This window comes from Solea senegalensis, linkage group LG11 (assembly GCF_019176455.1).
Source record: "Solea senegalensis isolate Sse05_10M linkage group LG11, IFAPA_SoseM_1, whole genome shotgun sequence".
NCBI lineage: Eukaryota > Metazoa > Chordata > Actinopteri > Pleuronectiformes > Soleidae > Solea > Solea senegalensis.
In genome coordinates, this window is record NC_058031.1 from 24,016,081 (window position 1) to 24,032,277 (window position 16,197).

General features: G+C 44.4%; 3 protein-coding genes across 6 annotated transcripts in view; 1 reads left to right on the forward strand and 2 right to left on the reverse strand.

Annotated features, from left to right (window-relative positions):
• Positions 1-297: 297 nt before the first annotated feature.
• tsr2 (TSR2 ribosome maturation factor) lies at positions 298-1,868 on the forward strand. The gene is made up of 5 exons (XM_044039104.1): positions 298-415; positions 659-749; positions 860-951; positions 1,042-1,197; positions 1,276-1,868. The coding sequence occupies exons 1-5, from the start codon at positions 338-340 to the stop codon at positions 1,366-1,368; spliced, it is 510 nt and encodes a 169-aa protein (XP_043895039.1). The 5' UTR covers positions 298-337; the 3' UTR covers positions 1,369-1,868.
• Positions 1,869-2,314: 446 nt separating this feature from the next.
• Positions 2,315-11,182, reverse strand: srpk3 (SRSF protein kinase 3). 2 transcript variants are annotated; one of them, XM_044039046.1, is made up of 17 exons: positions 10,742-11,182; positions 10,132-10,222; positions 9,106-9,815; positions 8,008-8,116; positions 7,832-7,919; positions 7,047-7,134; positions 6,784-6,890; positions 6,537-6,702; positions 5,955-5,980; positions 5,672-5,764; positions 5,465-5,513; positions 4,803-5,021; positions 4,618-4,715; positions 4,270-4,377; positions 4,084-4,153; positions 3,905-3,997; positions 2,315-3,340 (listed from the first exon to the last, which is right to left on the reverse strand). In XM_044039046.1, the coding sequence occupies exons 1-17, from the start codon at positions 10,749-10,751 to the stop codon at positions 3,156-3,158; spliced, it is 2,310 nt and encodes a 769-aa protein (XP_043894981.1). In that variant the 5' UTR covers positions 10,752-11,182; the 3' UTR covers positions 2,315-3,155. The 2 variants fall into 2 exon arrangements, with proteins under 2 accessions (XP_043894981.1, XP_043894980.1); XM_044039045.1 differs by having other exon boundaries at positions 10,132-10,225.
• A 740-nt stretch (positions 11,183-11,922) lies between these two features.
• The window catches only part of plxnb3 (plexin B3), a 37,510-nt gene continuing 33,235 nt past the window's right edge, over positions 11,923-16,197 (reverse strand). For all 3 annotated transcript variants that reach the window (XM_044037836.1, XM_044037838.1, XM_044037837.1), the window contains one exon: positions 11,923-14,763. In XM_044037836.1, the coding sequence (XP_043893771.1) occupies positions 14,659-14,763 (105 nt within the window). In that variant the 3' untranslated portion in view covers positions 11,923-14,658. The remainder of the gene's footprint in view (positions 14,764-16,197) is intronic.

Genomic DNA, 16,197 nt, shown 5'->3' on the forward strand with positions numbered 1-16,197 from the left:
AGTAACCACGACAACAATGACACTGAAAACAGTCAACAAAAAAAAGACTTTTAGCTCAAAATATTCACTCAACAGCAACAGCTATTTCATAACCAGACATCTGAGTTTAGCTGGATAACCATTTCAAGCTAGAGCTAGCTAGATAATAAAAGCCTGACTTTAGTGAGATAAACAAACACGCACACACACGCACACAGTTACCTGAGGCGGTTGTAACAGCAGCAGCAGTGTGGTCGAAGCACCAGCAGGGGGCAGTGTCGCAGACTCTGAGAAGAACACTCTGCTCCTTCAGTCTGATCTCGATCTGACTCGACTGTTTCTGTCTGTCAAAACAAACATGGCGGCCGCCGCGGCTTCGCGTGAGCTTTTCACGAGTGGAGTGAGAGCGGTTCTTCACACGTGGCCCGTTTTACAGGTGAGTAACCCGTCTCACACACAGATGCGGACAGACAGACAGGTGGCAGCAGAGAGACAGGCCCGGACACACACACCTGTCCAAGCTAACAGCTAGCAGGCTTAGGCTAGGTTAGCTGGTGTGTTAACAATAGTTTCACAGAGTTGAACCCCGCTGTTAATCCGAGTTAAACTGATTATAAATTTGGTTAGTGCGGTTAAATCTGGTCAGATATAACTAGGTGTGTGTGTGTATATGTGTCAGATTGCTGTAGATAACGGCTTTGGGGGCGTGTACGGACAGCAGAAGGCGGACTGGATGGTGGACGTGGTTCAACAATATTTCCATGACAACGGTAGGTCACCATGGTAACCTGACGACCTCACGAGGAGACATTAACGAGTCAGTTGTTATTGATCATCAGATATTGAATGAGTCATGTCATCCGTGTGTGTGTGTGGTCAGCTGACCTGCAGCAGAGTGAGATCGAGGACTTCATTGCTGATCTGATGGATCAGGAGTTTGATACAGTGGTGGATGATGGGAGTTTACCTCAGGTATACACACACACACACTCCATCATCATCATCATCATCATCATCATCATTATTATTGAGTGTGTGTAAACTGTGGTCCATCTGTCCCAGGTGTCCCTCAGCCTCCTGCAGATGTTCAGTCAGTGGCAGCAGGGGGCGCTGCAGCAGCTCCAACTCAAAGTCAACACCATGACACAGAAGCGTGAGAGGGCAAAGGTCCAAGCTCCGCCCACAGTGTCCAACAACGATGATGAAGAAGAGATGCAGGTATGTCTCACCTGTCTGCTGAGTCTCCCCTGAACTGAACCTCAGGTTTCCGTGGTGACGACATGTTTGTGTGTCCAGGTGATGGAGTCCGCGCCATCCGTCAGCAGAACGCCACCTGCTCCTCCTCAGGAGGAAGATGACGGCTGGACGGTAGTCAGGAAGAGGAAGTGATGTGGATGAACTGTTGAACCTCAGACCAAAGCAGCTGACATTTGACCTGCTGGAGGACAGTTTTCACTCACTGTAACTAGGGCGACGGAGACGCATGTTTGTTTTTATATTAAAGTTGATAAAAAAAACGCCACGTCCTGCGTGATGTCCTCAAACTCCACTGTTACTGTAACGTCACACAGTGACGACATTTTAAACGCTAACTGATCCACAATGTTTTTACGTGATTTGTACGGTGTTTTTGATTTTCACATCACTTCCAACACCTCATTTAGCCGTTTTTAACATTTTCAACAGTATGACTTTTTAACAGTGTTTGACACTTTTATGACATCATGAAAGTTTGCCGCTTGTCGTCCCAGGCCTCAATGTTTGTTTTTATTACTGGTCACATGGTTGCTGTGATGTCACAGCTCATGTAAATTGTCATGTGTGACGACGTTTGCTGTGATTTGATTTATAAAGTCTTTATAAAAAGATTTGATTTTACGACACATTAATTGGACTCTGATTCGTTTGATGTGAGACTGTTTGACGAGGCATTAATCAATACTTAAAAATTGATATATATCCATAAGTAGAAAACAAACATCAACACTTTGATATATTTATAGACATGCTGTTTTTTTGTACATCAGAAACTGTTCATATCTTAATAATTTGTTAAATAGTAATCAAAGTAATATTTAACTTAACCACATCACAGTATCTGTCAAGAAAATCACAATTGGGTATTTTTTTACTTTATTTTTAATTAGGTATTTTAGTCTTTTTTGTACAAAGACACTTCAAAAATAAGAAATTATTTCTTTTTAAACAAACTCATTTAAACTTAAATGTTAATTAGATTTGTTTAGGGACCCAAAAAACCCCTCCTGCGGCTCATCTGTGGGCCTCAACCCATTGTTTGGTTAGTCTGCACACAGTCCAGCAGAGGGCAGCAGACTGTTGGTTTGAATTTTCATTGACGTTTATTTTCACAAAAGAAAAGAAAAAAAACAACATTCCACACAAATGACACATGTAGAAAAAAAACAAACAGGTGTCATGTGACAGGGGCGGGGCCAGGGACAATTTCAAGGCACTAGTTGTTTAGAAACAGGTGAGGTCATAGGTCAATACTGTGATCAGAGTCAGTGAGACGGTCGACTGAAGGTTTGATCAATGATCAAACTGAAAAAATCAAAACAAACAAATCAGTAGAATCGATCAAAACAAATATTGATCAGTTTAAAAGTTTTTCTAACGTGTTGTTGGAGGTCAAAGGTCAGCAAAGAGAGGGAGACGTCACCTGAGGCTGAATCCACGCGTTCACTGTCCAACACACTCCGTCCCACAAAGGACAGAGACTCTGCTGGTTCTCAGACTGACAGAGGATCTGACTCTGATCCCAGAGGAACTCCACATTTAACAGACGGTAACCAACCAATCAGCAGCAGACGTTCTTCATCATCATCATCATCATCATCATCTCACAACATGACTCAGCGTCTCTACTGTGGCCGCCGCATACAAACCTCACAACAAATACTTTTACACTCCGTTTACCTGACACTTACCTGATCACTCACTCATTCACTCTCACTCACTCACTCTGGGGTTTCTGTGTGTGTGTGTGTGTGTGTGTTAACAGTGACCTGTAGATTCAGCCTCAGTAGAATCTGCTGCCAACACAAACACTGAACAATCGCTCACACACAATCAACCAATCAGAGCACAGATTCAGTCCAGATGATTATTTCCAACGTGACACAACGTACCACAGTGTCACACGTGTGTGTGTGTGTTTACGTCTGCAGCCATGCGTGCTGCAGACACTGCGCCGCTGTCGCTCTGCGATCAGGATGCAACTCCAACATGGTGGACAGGAAGTCGCTGAACTGAGCCGCCTGATCCAACGGCCACTCGTACTTCTCCAGGAGAACCTCGAAGAGACCCCACGGTTTGAGATTAGAGATGTGACGCAGCTCACCTGAGACACGTGAGATGGACAAGACACGTGAGACAGTTTCCTGTTGGAAAGGTCTGGCTAACACTGATATAAAGACATGTGTGTTTCCTTGTGTTTTCACTGCGAGTGAGTCTCAGGCTGTAAAGTGGGTAACATATATATACATATATGCTATCATGCTAATGTGCCATTAACAATAATAATGCTGAATGCTAGTATAAATTATTAGGCATGATGCTAACATTAGCAGCTAGCAGCAGAGGTGACAATGCAGCTCCTGTGTCCCCACGAGCTAAACTCACTGATTATCTCTATGAGGTTTGGTGTGGGAGAGTGAGTGGTTGGAAAAGTCTGTCTGACAGTGAGACGTGAAAGGACGTGAACATGTGACGTAGATATCGTAGTCTTTTGTTTACGTGACTAAAATCTGTTATCACTGAGAATGAGCCTCTGTGACTCAGGCTTAATCTCAGCAGCAGGGGGCGCTCACAGCTCAGTCTGCCTCAGTACCTCAAACCACCATACCTGAAAAGCACATGTACTACCTGTTAAAAAACAGACAGGTAGGTGGGCGGGGCTTCTCACCTCTCCTGTTGAAGTACTCTCTGGAGTACCTGCCAGACAGAGCGAAAGGCACAGGCATCGGACCGAGCAGCTCGATGATGTGAGCGATGTGATCTGTAGAGAGAGAGTACAAATACTCAGAGAGAAGTACTTCCAGTATACACGTGAGTACTGAGCGCAGTAGTACTGAGTACTTTTACCTTCATCTCTGGTGTAATCTTCTCCTGAGTGAGGTTCAAACATATAATCTCCTGTGGCCAACTCAAATGCCTGAAACAGCAACCATCCACATGTCAATCAATCAGTGATTAGATATTTAAATCTGGAACTGTGTGTGTGTGCGTGTGCATGTGTGTATGTGTGTGTGTGCGTGCGTGTGTGTGCACCATGCAGGCTGTGCTCCAGATGTCAGCAGGAGGTCCGTACTCTGCTCCAATCAGAACCTCCACAGCTCGGTACTGTCTTGTCTGAATGTCCTCTGTGAAGTGTTTGTGCTGGACAAGAGACAGAGAGACACAGAGACAGAGAGAGAGACAGAGAGAGAGACAAAGAGAGAGAGAAGACGTGTGATTGGTCAAAAAATGAAGAGGGGACAGATATTGATAACTGGTACCAAAAGATTTACGGCCTCTCATTGGTTTAAAGAGAACAGTGCCCTCTGGTGGTCACACATCCTCAGCAGCTTCATAACTATTGATGAAATCAGTGAAATCTTGATTTCCAGCAGAACTCACCACCCAGCAGGCATTTCCAAGATCAGCGATCTTCACTTTCAGTTTGTCTGCATTTTGAGGATCCAGAGGACTGAGGACGAAATCTGTCGCACTGAATACTGAGAGACAGACAGAGAGGGGGAGGGGTTACCTGACAGGTGTGTGTGTGTGTGTGTGTGTGTGTCTTTGTCTCGCCACTCTCTCACCGTCTCGTCCGCTCGAGTATCCTGACTGAGTAGAAAGTGCTGACTCAGAAGTTGCTGACATCACAGAGCTGGAGAAGCCTGATAGGCCGGAGGCGGGGCTGGAGAACCGGCCAGGGGTGTGGCCATTCAAAGTGTCATCCAACCAGGAGCAGCCAGACTCAGGACTGGCTTTACTATTGGTTGTGGAGCAGGAAGTGTTGCCATTGACGACCAGAGAGCCTGAAAACAATTAATAAATCAATGTAGTGTGTGTGTTAGTGTACTCACAGTTACTGTGTGTGTACTCACAGTTGCTGTGTGTGTGTTAGTGTACTCACAAATACTGTGTGTGTGTACTCACTGTTACTGTGTGTGCATGTGTACTCACAGTTACTGTGTGTGTGTGTACACACCGTTACTGTGTGTGTGTGTGTACTCACAGTTACTGTGTGTGTGTGTGTACTCACAGTTACTGTGTGTGTGTGTGTGTGTACACACAGTTACTGTGTGTGTGTGTACTCACAGTTACTGTGAGTGTGTAATCACAGTTACTGTGTGTGCATGTGTACTCACAAATACTGTGTGTGTGTACTCACAGTTACTGTGTGTGTGTACTCACAGTTACTGAGTGTGTGTGTGTACACAGTTACTGTGTGTGTGTGTGTGTGTGTGTGTACACTCACAGTTACTGTGTGTGTCTTCACTGTGTTGACCTTCCTCGTCCTCCATCCTCTGAACAAACACAAACAGTTACTTCACTCTGATTGGCTGACAGCAGATAAATTAAAATTAGTAAACGATGCAATCACACGTACTCATCCTGTTAACTGTTAGACAATGACACCATAATATTATTATTATTATTTAACTACAAAGAGTGCAGTATTTACCTGTATGTCCACCAGTCTCTCCTCCAACAGTTTCTGCTGACGCTTGGCTTTTCTCTTTATCTTCTTCTTCTTGTTCTTTGACAGTTTATCAAACTACACACACACACACACACACACACACACACACACACACACACACACACACACACACACACACACACACACACACACACACACACACACACACACACACACACACACACACACACACACACACACTGTATTCTACTGCAGGTCAATTGACTAATGACAGCAGAGCAAGTGAACACACCTGAACACTCACCTCTAAATCCCTGGGAGCCGTGCTGACTGAGAGAGAGACGCACAGAGACACAGAGACAGCCAGAGGACACAGAGAGACACAGAGAGAGAGACAGGAAGAAAACATGAGAAACAACAGCAGAGGAAAGAGAGATGGAAATAAAATACAGCAGAAGAATAAAAGACAGACAGGTAACAGAGAGAAAGACAGGTTACACACACACAGACAGACATGCAGTTGTCTGTGTGTGTGTGTGTGTGTGTGTGTCAGTACAGAGGGAAAACCACAGCTCCCAGTCTGACGCGGACTCGTCTCAGGAAAACACCGACACTAACATTTGCATCATGTTTCAGTCAAATACTTGGCTCATGTACATGTACTTACAAAAATACTCTGTTACATCAACACCTAATACTGCACTCTTTTATCTACCAGCAGTGACAAAGGCTCAGTGCTGCCCCCCTGTGTTTATGTGAGGTAAGAAGCTCACATGTGCCTCCTGATGATAACTACAGGAATGACATCATCAAGTCCTCATATCACTATTAGTCTGTTACAGTTTCCAGTAGAGGCAGTGTGTGTGTGTGTGAGAGATGATGTCACCTGATGAGCCTGAAGGGGGTGGAGCTCCAGCTCTCTGCCAGACAGTGGCCTCAGCTGCAAGTCTCCTGATGTAAACCTCGTCCACCTCCAGTAAAATGTTCTCTGGTTTGATGTCAGTGTGGATGATTTTACACTTAGTGTGAAGATACTGGAGACCCTGCAACACCTGACACACACACACACACAGTGAGGTCAGATCAGGGTCACAGAGGTCAGTGAGGTCAGATCAGGGTCAGTGAGGTCTCACCTGTTTCAGGATAGTCTTGACACAGACCAGAGGAAGACCCATGTAGTTTGACTTAATGATCCACTTTAACAGCTGATGACCCAAAACCTCTAGAACCATACAGACATCTGAGACCAAGGCTGAGGAGAACCACAGAGCCAGACATAAACACGGAACCACTGAACTACACATACAAACAGAACCACAAACAAAAACACAGAACCACAAACAAAAACACGGAACCACAGACAGAAACAGAACCACAGACAGGTGGTGAAGGATACGGACTCCGTTGATTCCAGAAATCTTGAAGTCATCGATGAGCTGGACGATAGTTTCTCTGTGAGGGTCAGAGGGGTCACTGTCTCTGACCTGGACACACAGATTCATTCAGGAATCACATCATCAGTTCAGAGTGCGTGTGTGTGTGTGTGTGTGCAGTGATGGGGACGAGACCGCCTATGCTGAGTCCGAGTCAAGACCGAGTCTTTGAAGGGTCGAGACCGAGTCTTTGAAGGGTCGAGACCGAGTCGAGACCGAGTCCGTTGGTTTTGAAATACAGTCGAGTCCGAGTCAAGACCGAGTCTTTGGGGAAGCAAGTCTGAGACGAGACCGAGTCCTTTAGGAGTCGAGACCAAGACCATAAAAACATGTCAGTTTTCATATTCATGATTTAGTATCACCCCAGTTAATAATCAACAGTTAGGCCTACAGACTAAGCTAGATTGGGAATTGTTTAGAGGAGCAGTCTTAATGTCTTAATATGGACTATGCATTTACTATCATTAAAAAAATCCCTACCACATGCATCATCACCTATTTTTATAAACTGCTTCAACAGTGCTGCTCTGTCATCAACATGTTAAGCCCACTCTGGCTTTTTTAATCATAGTTAGGACATAACCTGAACATAAAAAAATGCGTTGGTCTCGAGGAATCGGTCTGAAATTACGAGTCCGAGTCAAGACCGAGTCTTTGAAGGAACGAGTCCGAGACGAGTCTGAGAAAGCAGAAATCGAGACCGGACTCGAGAACTACATCACTGTGTGTGTGTGTTTGAGACACTCACACATCTCAGCAGTTTAATCTCATCCAGAGCGGTCTCAGTGTAGTGAGCTGCACTTTTCACCACCTTCAACGCCACAAAACGCTTTCTCCTGAAAACACACAGTTTCACTGTCTGAGACAACAACACAACAACAAGTAAACAACAACACTGTGTGTGTGTGTGTGTGTGTGTCGTACTGCAGGTCCCAGCAGAGCCACACTGTAGAAAAATGTCCCCAGCCCAGTTTTCTGACCACATGGTATCTTCCATTGAACAGGTCACCAATCTTGACCGGGTAGTAACCACCTGAACATAAACACAACAGAGCAGCCATGACACTTTTACTGACGATTTTATAACCATAAATATCCATGTTCCATGAATGTGAGCGGAGGAAATCGTTAATTCTTTTACTTAAAGGGGACATATTATGCAAAATCAACTTTTTAACCATTTCAATACTTATATTTGGGACTCTGGAGGCCCTACCAGTCGCCAAAGTGTGGAAAAAGAATACTCAGTCATGTTTTCGTGGTCCCCCTTAGTGTAAGTATAGGCGATGAAACACGTGATGTTGAATTCCCTGCGCTTATGACGGCAGCATGTGCATTTCACCACAAATGTTACCGCCCCACCAGTAAGTTTACTTCGAGAGCTCCACCTTAGCTCCACCTTGTCCCTGCGAGAGTGCAGGCGAGGGAGGAAGAGCGGTATTATGTCAACGCGGAGGGACACAAGTGTGCTGTTGGTGACTGCACAGTGGAGCACAGTGTTTCACACAAACTTCCAGCCTCAGAGGATTGCTATGATGCTTCATCCTTATGGTATTTTGACCAAAGCATGTCACTGACATGTTCATTAGGACACCAGGGAACTATTTTAATGGGGGAAATAGGGTATAACATGTCCCCTTTAAAATACATACAGTCATAGTGATTTACTATGACTGTATCTCAAGGACCACATGGGGGAGCTGTGTCTTTGTGGTAATTCCAGGAACTTATCTGCGATAGAGCCCGCCCATCCCTGTAAGCCCTGGTCAAAGCTCCACCCCCCAAGTGTATGTTTTTGGCAACATCTTATTTTTGCGAGGTGATCATACGTAAAAAATCTGTTGTCAGTAGGCTCCACCCACTTTTAACTGTTCACTATTACAATAATACACATCAGTATAATTGGGACATGCTTCAAACTGCAGTACCACTCCAGACCAACAGGTCGCTCGTCTTGTATTTTAGTGATTTTTAACATTAATATTAAAAAAACATAGCATTGAGGTCATGTGACCTACTGACCTTTGCAGTAGTCCGACGGATCTTCCTGCTCCTCATCGTCAGAGCCCAGCAGCTGAGCAGGGGGCGGACATAACTCTGGAGGAGGTGGGGTCAACACGAGAGGGGGTGTGGTCAATTGATGATGTGTGGATGACATCACAGGAGACAAACCAATGGGAGGGTCCATAGAGTCGTGGGAGCGGAGGAAGGAAGTGGACGTGGAGCAGAGGGGGGAGTAGAAGTGGGAGGAGACACTAGAGGTGAATGTCACCGAGGTCAGCAGGAAGGGATCGTCGTGGTGGGAGGGGCTTAACAACGGGGTGGGGTGTGATTGCGAGGCGGGAGGTGATGGACAGGGACGGGACTGAAGAGTTCTGTGAGGTGATCTGGAGGAATTATGGGTATCATTGTGCACTGCGTCTAATTGGCTGAGCCTGTTGGCAGGAAGTGGCTGTGTGAAGGTGTGAGGCGTCACGGTGGGTGCGGACGGGGCGTCGCCAGGGGGCAGGGCGGCAGGTGGAAGAGGCAGCAGGGGAGAGACGGGGCGATGTATGTAGGCGGAGTTTGGGGGAGGAGGTGATGAGGCCTGTGGGGGAGAGGGAGCAGTTTGACTGGCTGAGGTGGGGGAGAGAGGCGGAGCTTCATGGAGTTCCTCTGGCTGTGACGGTGTCATGGTTTGTGGCGAGTGATGGCGGCTGCTGTCAGGATCCAGACTCAGAAGATCCTCAGGCCTGAAGAAGAAAGCACGTCATTAAAGAGATAGTTCAGTTCTTTTGTGGATAACATCAGTTTATCCTTTAACCAAGTTTTCGCTCAGAGTGAGCCTCTTCGTCTCACTCAGCAGCAGGGGGCGCACTCAGCTCTGACCATGAGACAGTGCCTCATACAACCACAAGCACAATGTGGTCATGAAGTGTATTCAGAGTGGACAGAGACAGAACCTCCCTCTCTCTCTCTCACACACACACACAGCTAAATATAGCCTCTGTGTGAATGTGTTGTGTGTTACTGTCTGAATATGTGTGTGTGTGTGCGTGCGTCTCTTACTTCTTCTCTGCTCGAACTTTCCGGTGTTTCTTTCCTCTGCGTCGCTGTTTTTTGCCAGTGATGGCAGAGTCTTCAGTTCCAGCTCCAACTGCTGCTGAGAGGAGGAGTCAGACAGAGAAGAGGAGGGGCCAGACAGAGAAGAGGAGTCAGACAGAGGACTGACACACATTTAAGCTCCGCCCTCAAAGCATGTGTTTGTAACAATTGGTGTAAATAACTGTTATTACTTATTATTCATTTAACTATGATATGAACGTTTACATGTAAATAAACTCAGTGATGTCATCACAACTTTAAATGGATGTGTATTTCTGTTTGTATGCTTGTGACTTAGTGTGTGTGTTTTTGTGCATTGTGTGTGTGAGAGAGAGTGAGAGGTGTGTGTATTTATAGGAGTCGCCCTCTCTCCCTGTGTTTGTTGTGATTGTGTGTGTTTTCTCTCTCTCACTCTGTGTGTGTGTGTTTTCTCTCTCTCCTCTTTGTGTATATTCTCTCTCACACTCTGTGTGTGTGTGTGCGAGCAGGAGTCACAGCCTGGCACCGTTAGCTCAGGCTAACCCTAACCCACCACTGATACTGACAGTTAACCCGGGTTAACTGATAACTTTACCTATCAACATGATGGAGACCCGGCTCGTGTCGTCTCGTCTCTGCGGGGCTTCAGTCAGCTTCAGTCGGCTGAACTTCACCGAAGACCCGGGATCTAGGAGGGCCTCGGTGTAACCCGGGTCAGAGCGTTTGATAACGGGTCAGCGTGGTGCACATGGGCCTGCGCGTTAGCCTGTTAGCTAACAGCTGACGGTCTGCTGTCACTTAGCCTGTTAGCTCCGTTAGCTCCAGCAGCGGCTCAGCGGCTCCTCTTCGGTGTCTTGCCCGCTCTTCGCGGCCTCTGCACCGGGAGCAGTGGAGCAGGACTGGTTCGGCTCCGGTTCGGTTATTCTGGGTGCGTTGTCTTTGCCGTGTCGGTTCTGCCGTTCATGGTCTCAACAGCTGCTCACTGACAGTCTGACACCGGACACCGGGATGTGCGCATGCGCACTGAGCAGCACGCTGAGACAGGACCCAAACTGGGATCAGTGACGAGGAGGGGGGTGGGGGGTTAACCACATCAACTGCCGAAAATCATCCTGAGACATGGAGATCTTAACTATTCATAAAAAGACTAAAATCTACATCCGTTTAAGTCTACAATATCTAAAGACCACGTTCACTGTGAAGTTTGTAAACCACTCACTCTCTCATACCAAACCCCATAAAGAAAATCAGTGATTTTAGCTCGCGGGCACACAGGAGCTGCTGGTCCACTGCTGCCTCGTGTGGCCACTTTGTGTCACTGGGGTCAATCTGAACCAAGGATTTCAAACTCAGAATTTGACAAAATAAGACATTTAAACTTAGTGATGGAGGCAGCAGTGAATCAACAACTCCTGTGTGCTGTGATGTTAAAATCACTGATTTTCTCTATGGGGTTTGTTGTGGGAGAGTGAGTGGTTTACAAAAGTCTGTCTAACAGTGAGATAAAGACATGAACATGTGGCGCAGATATTGTAGACTTAGACGTAGATTTTGTTGTAAATAGAATAAAAAAGAGTGGTTAACTTCCATCCAGAGACTTCCATTCATACAACCAGCAGTCGCCCCCTGGTGGAAACCAAAAGACTCTGTCTATATTTCTATTCATGTTTCCACTGAGAACGAGCCTCAGTGACAGACTAGTTCTCAGCAGCAGGGGGCGCTGCGGGTTTGACATGGATGATGATAGTGTATGGAAGCATTAAAAGATGATTAATATTTGTTAAAATTATAACTTTATTTGTACATGATACAAAGTGTTTGCCTCATCTTCATCACATTTGCATTGCTTGTATTTACACATACATTTACACAGTTATCAAACTGTACACAGCCAGTACAAAAAAATCACTCTGTGCACTTTTCTGTCCCTCATAGAAAAAAAAGCAGCCCGACCAACCAGAGCTGAGGATCTGTGACATCACGTCCAGATGATTAGAAAACTGTACAGAGATCAGGAGGTGAAAGGTCAAACTACAACTCCATCCATATACATCATCAGTGGAGCGGCAGAGTTTCACCGTTCAAATTTATTTTAAAAAACAAAAAAACGTAACGGTTTGAACAAGCACCGTAAATCTTCATTATCGTCATCATTACACGCATGCATGTCTACTCTGATCAGAGAGAACTACAACTACGGGTCAAACACAGGCTCAAAAAGCTCGCAAGGCAAAACACAGTTAAGAGATTAAACAGCAAAGATCAGAAAAACCAGAAGAAGAAGAAGAAAAAACATAGAGAAGCTGCGATCAGTCCGAAAAGTTTCAAACCAAACATTCATAAACATGTCGTATAAAAAAAGAAGAGCTGCTTCACTTTGTGCTTCAGTCCAGGAAGTGTCAGATGAATAAAACTACCAAGTCAAAGTGTTGCCATGGAGACACAGGACCGTCTCCAGGGTCAGTCAGATCACAACAAACCCTCAGCTGATGATTTCATCTGTTTAACAAACATGTTGTGAATTCAGTCTGCGCAGTGAGAGCAGAGCAAACACTGACAACCGTTAACGTCACACACCTGTCACACACCTGTGACACACCGGTGACACACCTGTCACACACCAGAAAACTCCTCAAATCACTTTAACATCTGTAAATGTGTTAAGTTAGTTGGTGTTTATTGCTGACAAAGACAAACAGCTAAGTTTTAAACAGCTGGTTTTCTATAGAAGCCCATTTCTGTCCTAAATATGAGACACTAAGTCATAAATAGTATCTCATTATTATAAGTTTGTATGTTATAATTATGACTTGAATATGCGTTCCTTTTTGCCCATGTGGCAGAAATGCTCTTCCATATGTTTCAGATTTGAACAGCTAATTTGAAATGTTAGCTTCAGAACAGCTACTTTTAAATAAGTAGCATATGTGATATAATGTAGCTGCTAACAGATGTTTACACAGTCGTGGATAACAGATAATAGATTTGACAGGTCGTCATTGTTGACGTCACAAACACAAAAACTGTCAGTCAATATCAAGGTTGTGTCTCACTCACTGTTATAAAGTGGAACGTTGTTTTGCTAATGCTAGCCAGTAGTTCTGTCATATAGTGTTGTGTTAAGCTATCTAGTTGTGCAATAACATGTAGTGTTATGCTAGCTGGTTGTTGTGTAGTGTTATGCTAGCTGGTTGTTGTGCAGTGTTAATTTATTTTAGCTGCCTGTCTGTAAAATGGTGTATGCTACACTAGCTGTTTGCTAGCATCCACCTGCTGTTAGACTGGGGTTTGTGGGCATTTGTACATGAAAATTGTGAGTTGGTTAGTTTCCTTCCCTGATCCAATAAAAGTTAAACATTACAATGAATTTCCTCCCACAATGCAACAGGATACATGATTTGAAAAAAAGAAAAAAAAAAAGGATGCTGTCAGAACAGACAGACAGTGCCACCTAGCTGCGAGAGTGAAGGCACAGCCGGGATAAATAGGTATAAATAGTACATGTGGTATGTACATACAATAAGTTAGTGATTCAGTAACAGACACGCACACACACACACACACACAGTATAAATCCCAGAATTCGGATTGTTTGGACAGTTTTTTTGTTTTTTATCAGCAGGTTCGACTTTAACGTTTATCTTTCAGTCTGATTCCAGTTTCTACTCGACTTTCTGTTCTTCGCCTTTAATTTGAGTGGTTTATTTGTTGATTATTGATCAGGTCGATCACCTCGATCATTCAGGCTCAATTTAAACCACAACAATTAGAAAAACAATAATAACAAGAATTCAGGTTTACACGATCTAAACCTGAGAACCATGTGGAATCTATCTCGACTCGACATGGAAGTGAGGAAGACTGGGATCCGGAGTGGGCTGTGTCCTGAGGTCAGAGGTCACGACCAGAAAGTGGAGTCAGACTGAGGGTCAAATTTACAAAAACTCCCTGATTCAGTGAATGCCCCACAGAGGTCAAAGGTCAGTGGGGGGTTCTCATTATTACTATTATTATCATTAGTCATCACTTCATCCTTACATGTTGTGATGACGCTGGTTTCAGTAGAAAAGGCAAAATTATTATAGTCAGTTACAAAAAAACCAACATCCAGCAGATCAATAATCAATCAATACATGTGATCAGTAAAAACTATCAACATTGTGCTTTGAGACTGTGTGCAGACACAGCAGGGAACTCTGGGAAATGTAGTGCAAGGCAGCAGAAGACGATGTTCCCTGATCTGATTGGTTAGATTGTCGCTTACATCGCAGACTGGACATGTTCAGGTTTGGTTTAGTTCAGGTCTGGGTTTGGGTTAACTAAGTTTAGGTTTGGGTTAACTAAGTTATTCAGTCAGTGACTGTTTGGCTGCTGTATAACACACACACATGCACGCAAGCACGCACGCACGCATGCACGCACGCACACACACAGGAAGACAACACAAAGTTAAAAAGAGTCCAGTGATTTCCGGAGAAGATGCTTCAGTCTCTGTCCAAGTGTCAAAGGTCATCAGAGGTCGGTGACCTTGTTCTCCACCAGAGCAGCAACCTGCTGCAAGCGATAGGCCAACTGCATCTTCTGTCCTGTGCTGTCCTCATCCAGAGACATGATGATCTGGGACAGACAGACAGACAGACAGACAGAGAGACAGAGGCCGTTTCTCAATATCCATACTTGTGCGTACTTGTGCGTACTTGCGTACTCCCGTACTTGTGAAAACGTCATCAGCCTCAGTCCAAGTGCTGTTCCAATTCTCAAGTAAGCGAACAGCGAGGACGGTTCTCAAACCCGGAAGTGTTCTCGCTCCGCCCATGTTTACCAAGTATGCATCGGAGGTGACTTAAGCGTACTTGGGATGGCCATGTATCCCAGAATACATTTCGGCGGAGCATAGCAGCAGATAATAGAAATATAAATCTGAAATAAATATTTTTCTGTGTCCCGGAACAAAGTTTTAAGATCATTGAGGCGAGAAATTAGTCATTTATAATTCAAATATGTGGTTTGTGTATGAAGATATGACGTATTTATAGTTTGGCAGCGATGTTTGTCGGCGGTGATCAGCTCCGCCTCTGCGGACGCTCGGCGCTCACTGTGCCCGGCACAGAGCAGCGTTACCTCGGCCTGTCCTGATGAAATGATCCGCTGGCTCAGACGTCGCTGTCATTAGATGCTCGGTGTGATCCACAGATTTGTTGTTGACGTGTTATTTTGTTTTTCATGGAAACGTTTTGACCTGACAGTTTGAAAGTTTGTATATTATTAATTTTTTTTTTATTTTTAACTTTGAATGTTAAATTTATATTAAAGTCGCACGGTCATTGTATCTGTATTTAAATATAATATGTAAATATTAGATATGTAGAGTAGTATATATTTGTACACGTCATATATATATATATATATATATCTATATACGCTACACTGCACTACTCAATGCTGTAATATATCTATTTTCCACATTGTATTATTTGTATTATATATTTTAATAGAAATAAATTAATAAATGAAGTTAAATATTTAAAATGTAAAAATAATAACAACATATGTATGCATTTATTAAAAGTATTTCATATGTTAATTTATCAACACCGTAGGTGGCGCTAATGAGGCTGCAGCACTTGGCGCCAGCCACCATTCAAACAGCAGAACAATACATACATACTTGCATACTTGAGTATTGAGAAACAACCACATACTTGTGTACTCCTGTACTTGGCAAGTATATACTCCCAGCGTACTTCTCAAGTCTATACTTCCCAAGTAAGCAAGTACATACTTGTTTACTTGAGTATTGAGAAACGGCCAGAGAGTTAAAACTAAAGGGATTGTTCCTGTTTTTTTCAAATGTGGTTGTGTGAGACACAATTCCAGCCTCTGAACAAAAGACTCAGTTCACTGTTAGTCAGACTTTTCCAACAGGAAACTGGAGTTTGTAAACCACTCACTCTCCCACACCAAACCTCATAGAGAAAATCAGTGATTTCAGCTCGCGGGGACACAGGAGCTGCTGGTCTACTGCTGCCTCGTGTGGTCACTTTGATTAGA

Excerpts from the sequence above, each read along its gene's own strand:
- tsr2 (XM_044039104.1), top strand. The coding sequence starts at position 338 with ATGGCGGCCGCCGCGGCTTCGCGTGAGCTTTTCACGAGTGGAGTGAGA. Across the intron at positions 750-859 it reads ACAATATTTCCATGACAACG|CTGACCTGCAGCAGAGTGAG; the intron begins GTAGGTCACCAT and ends GTGTGTGGTCAG. Across the intron at positions 1,198-1,275 it reads ATGATGAAGAAGAGATGCAG|GTGATGGAGTCCGCGCCATC; the intron begins GTATGTCTCACC and ends TTGTGTGTCCAG.
- srpk3 (XM_044039045.1), bottom strand. Across the intron at positions 5,022-5,464 it reads TGAAGACACACACAGTAACT|GCTCTCTGGTCGTCAATGGC; the intron begins GTGAGTGTACAC and ends AATTGTTTTCAG. Across the intron at positions 3,998-4,083 it reads AGATTACACCAGAGATGAAG|ATCACATCGCTCACATCATC; the intron begins GTAAAAGTACTC and ends CTCTCTCTACAG.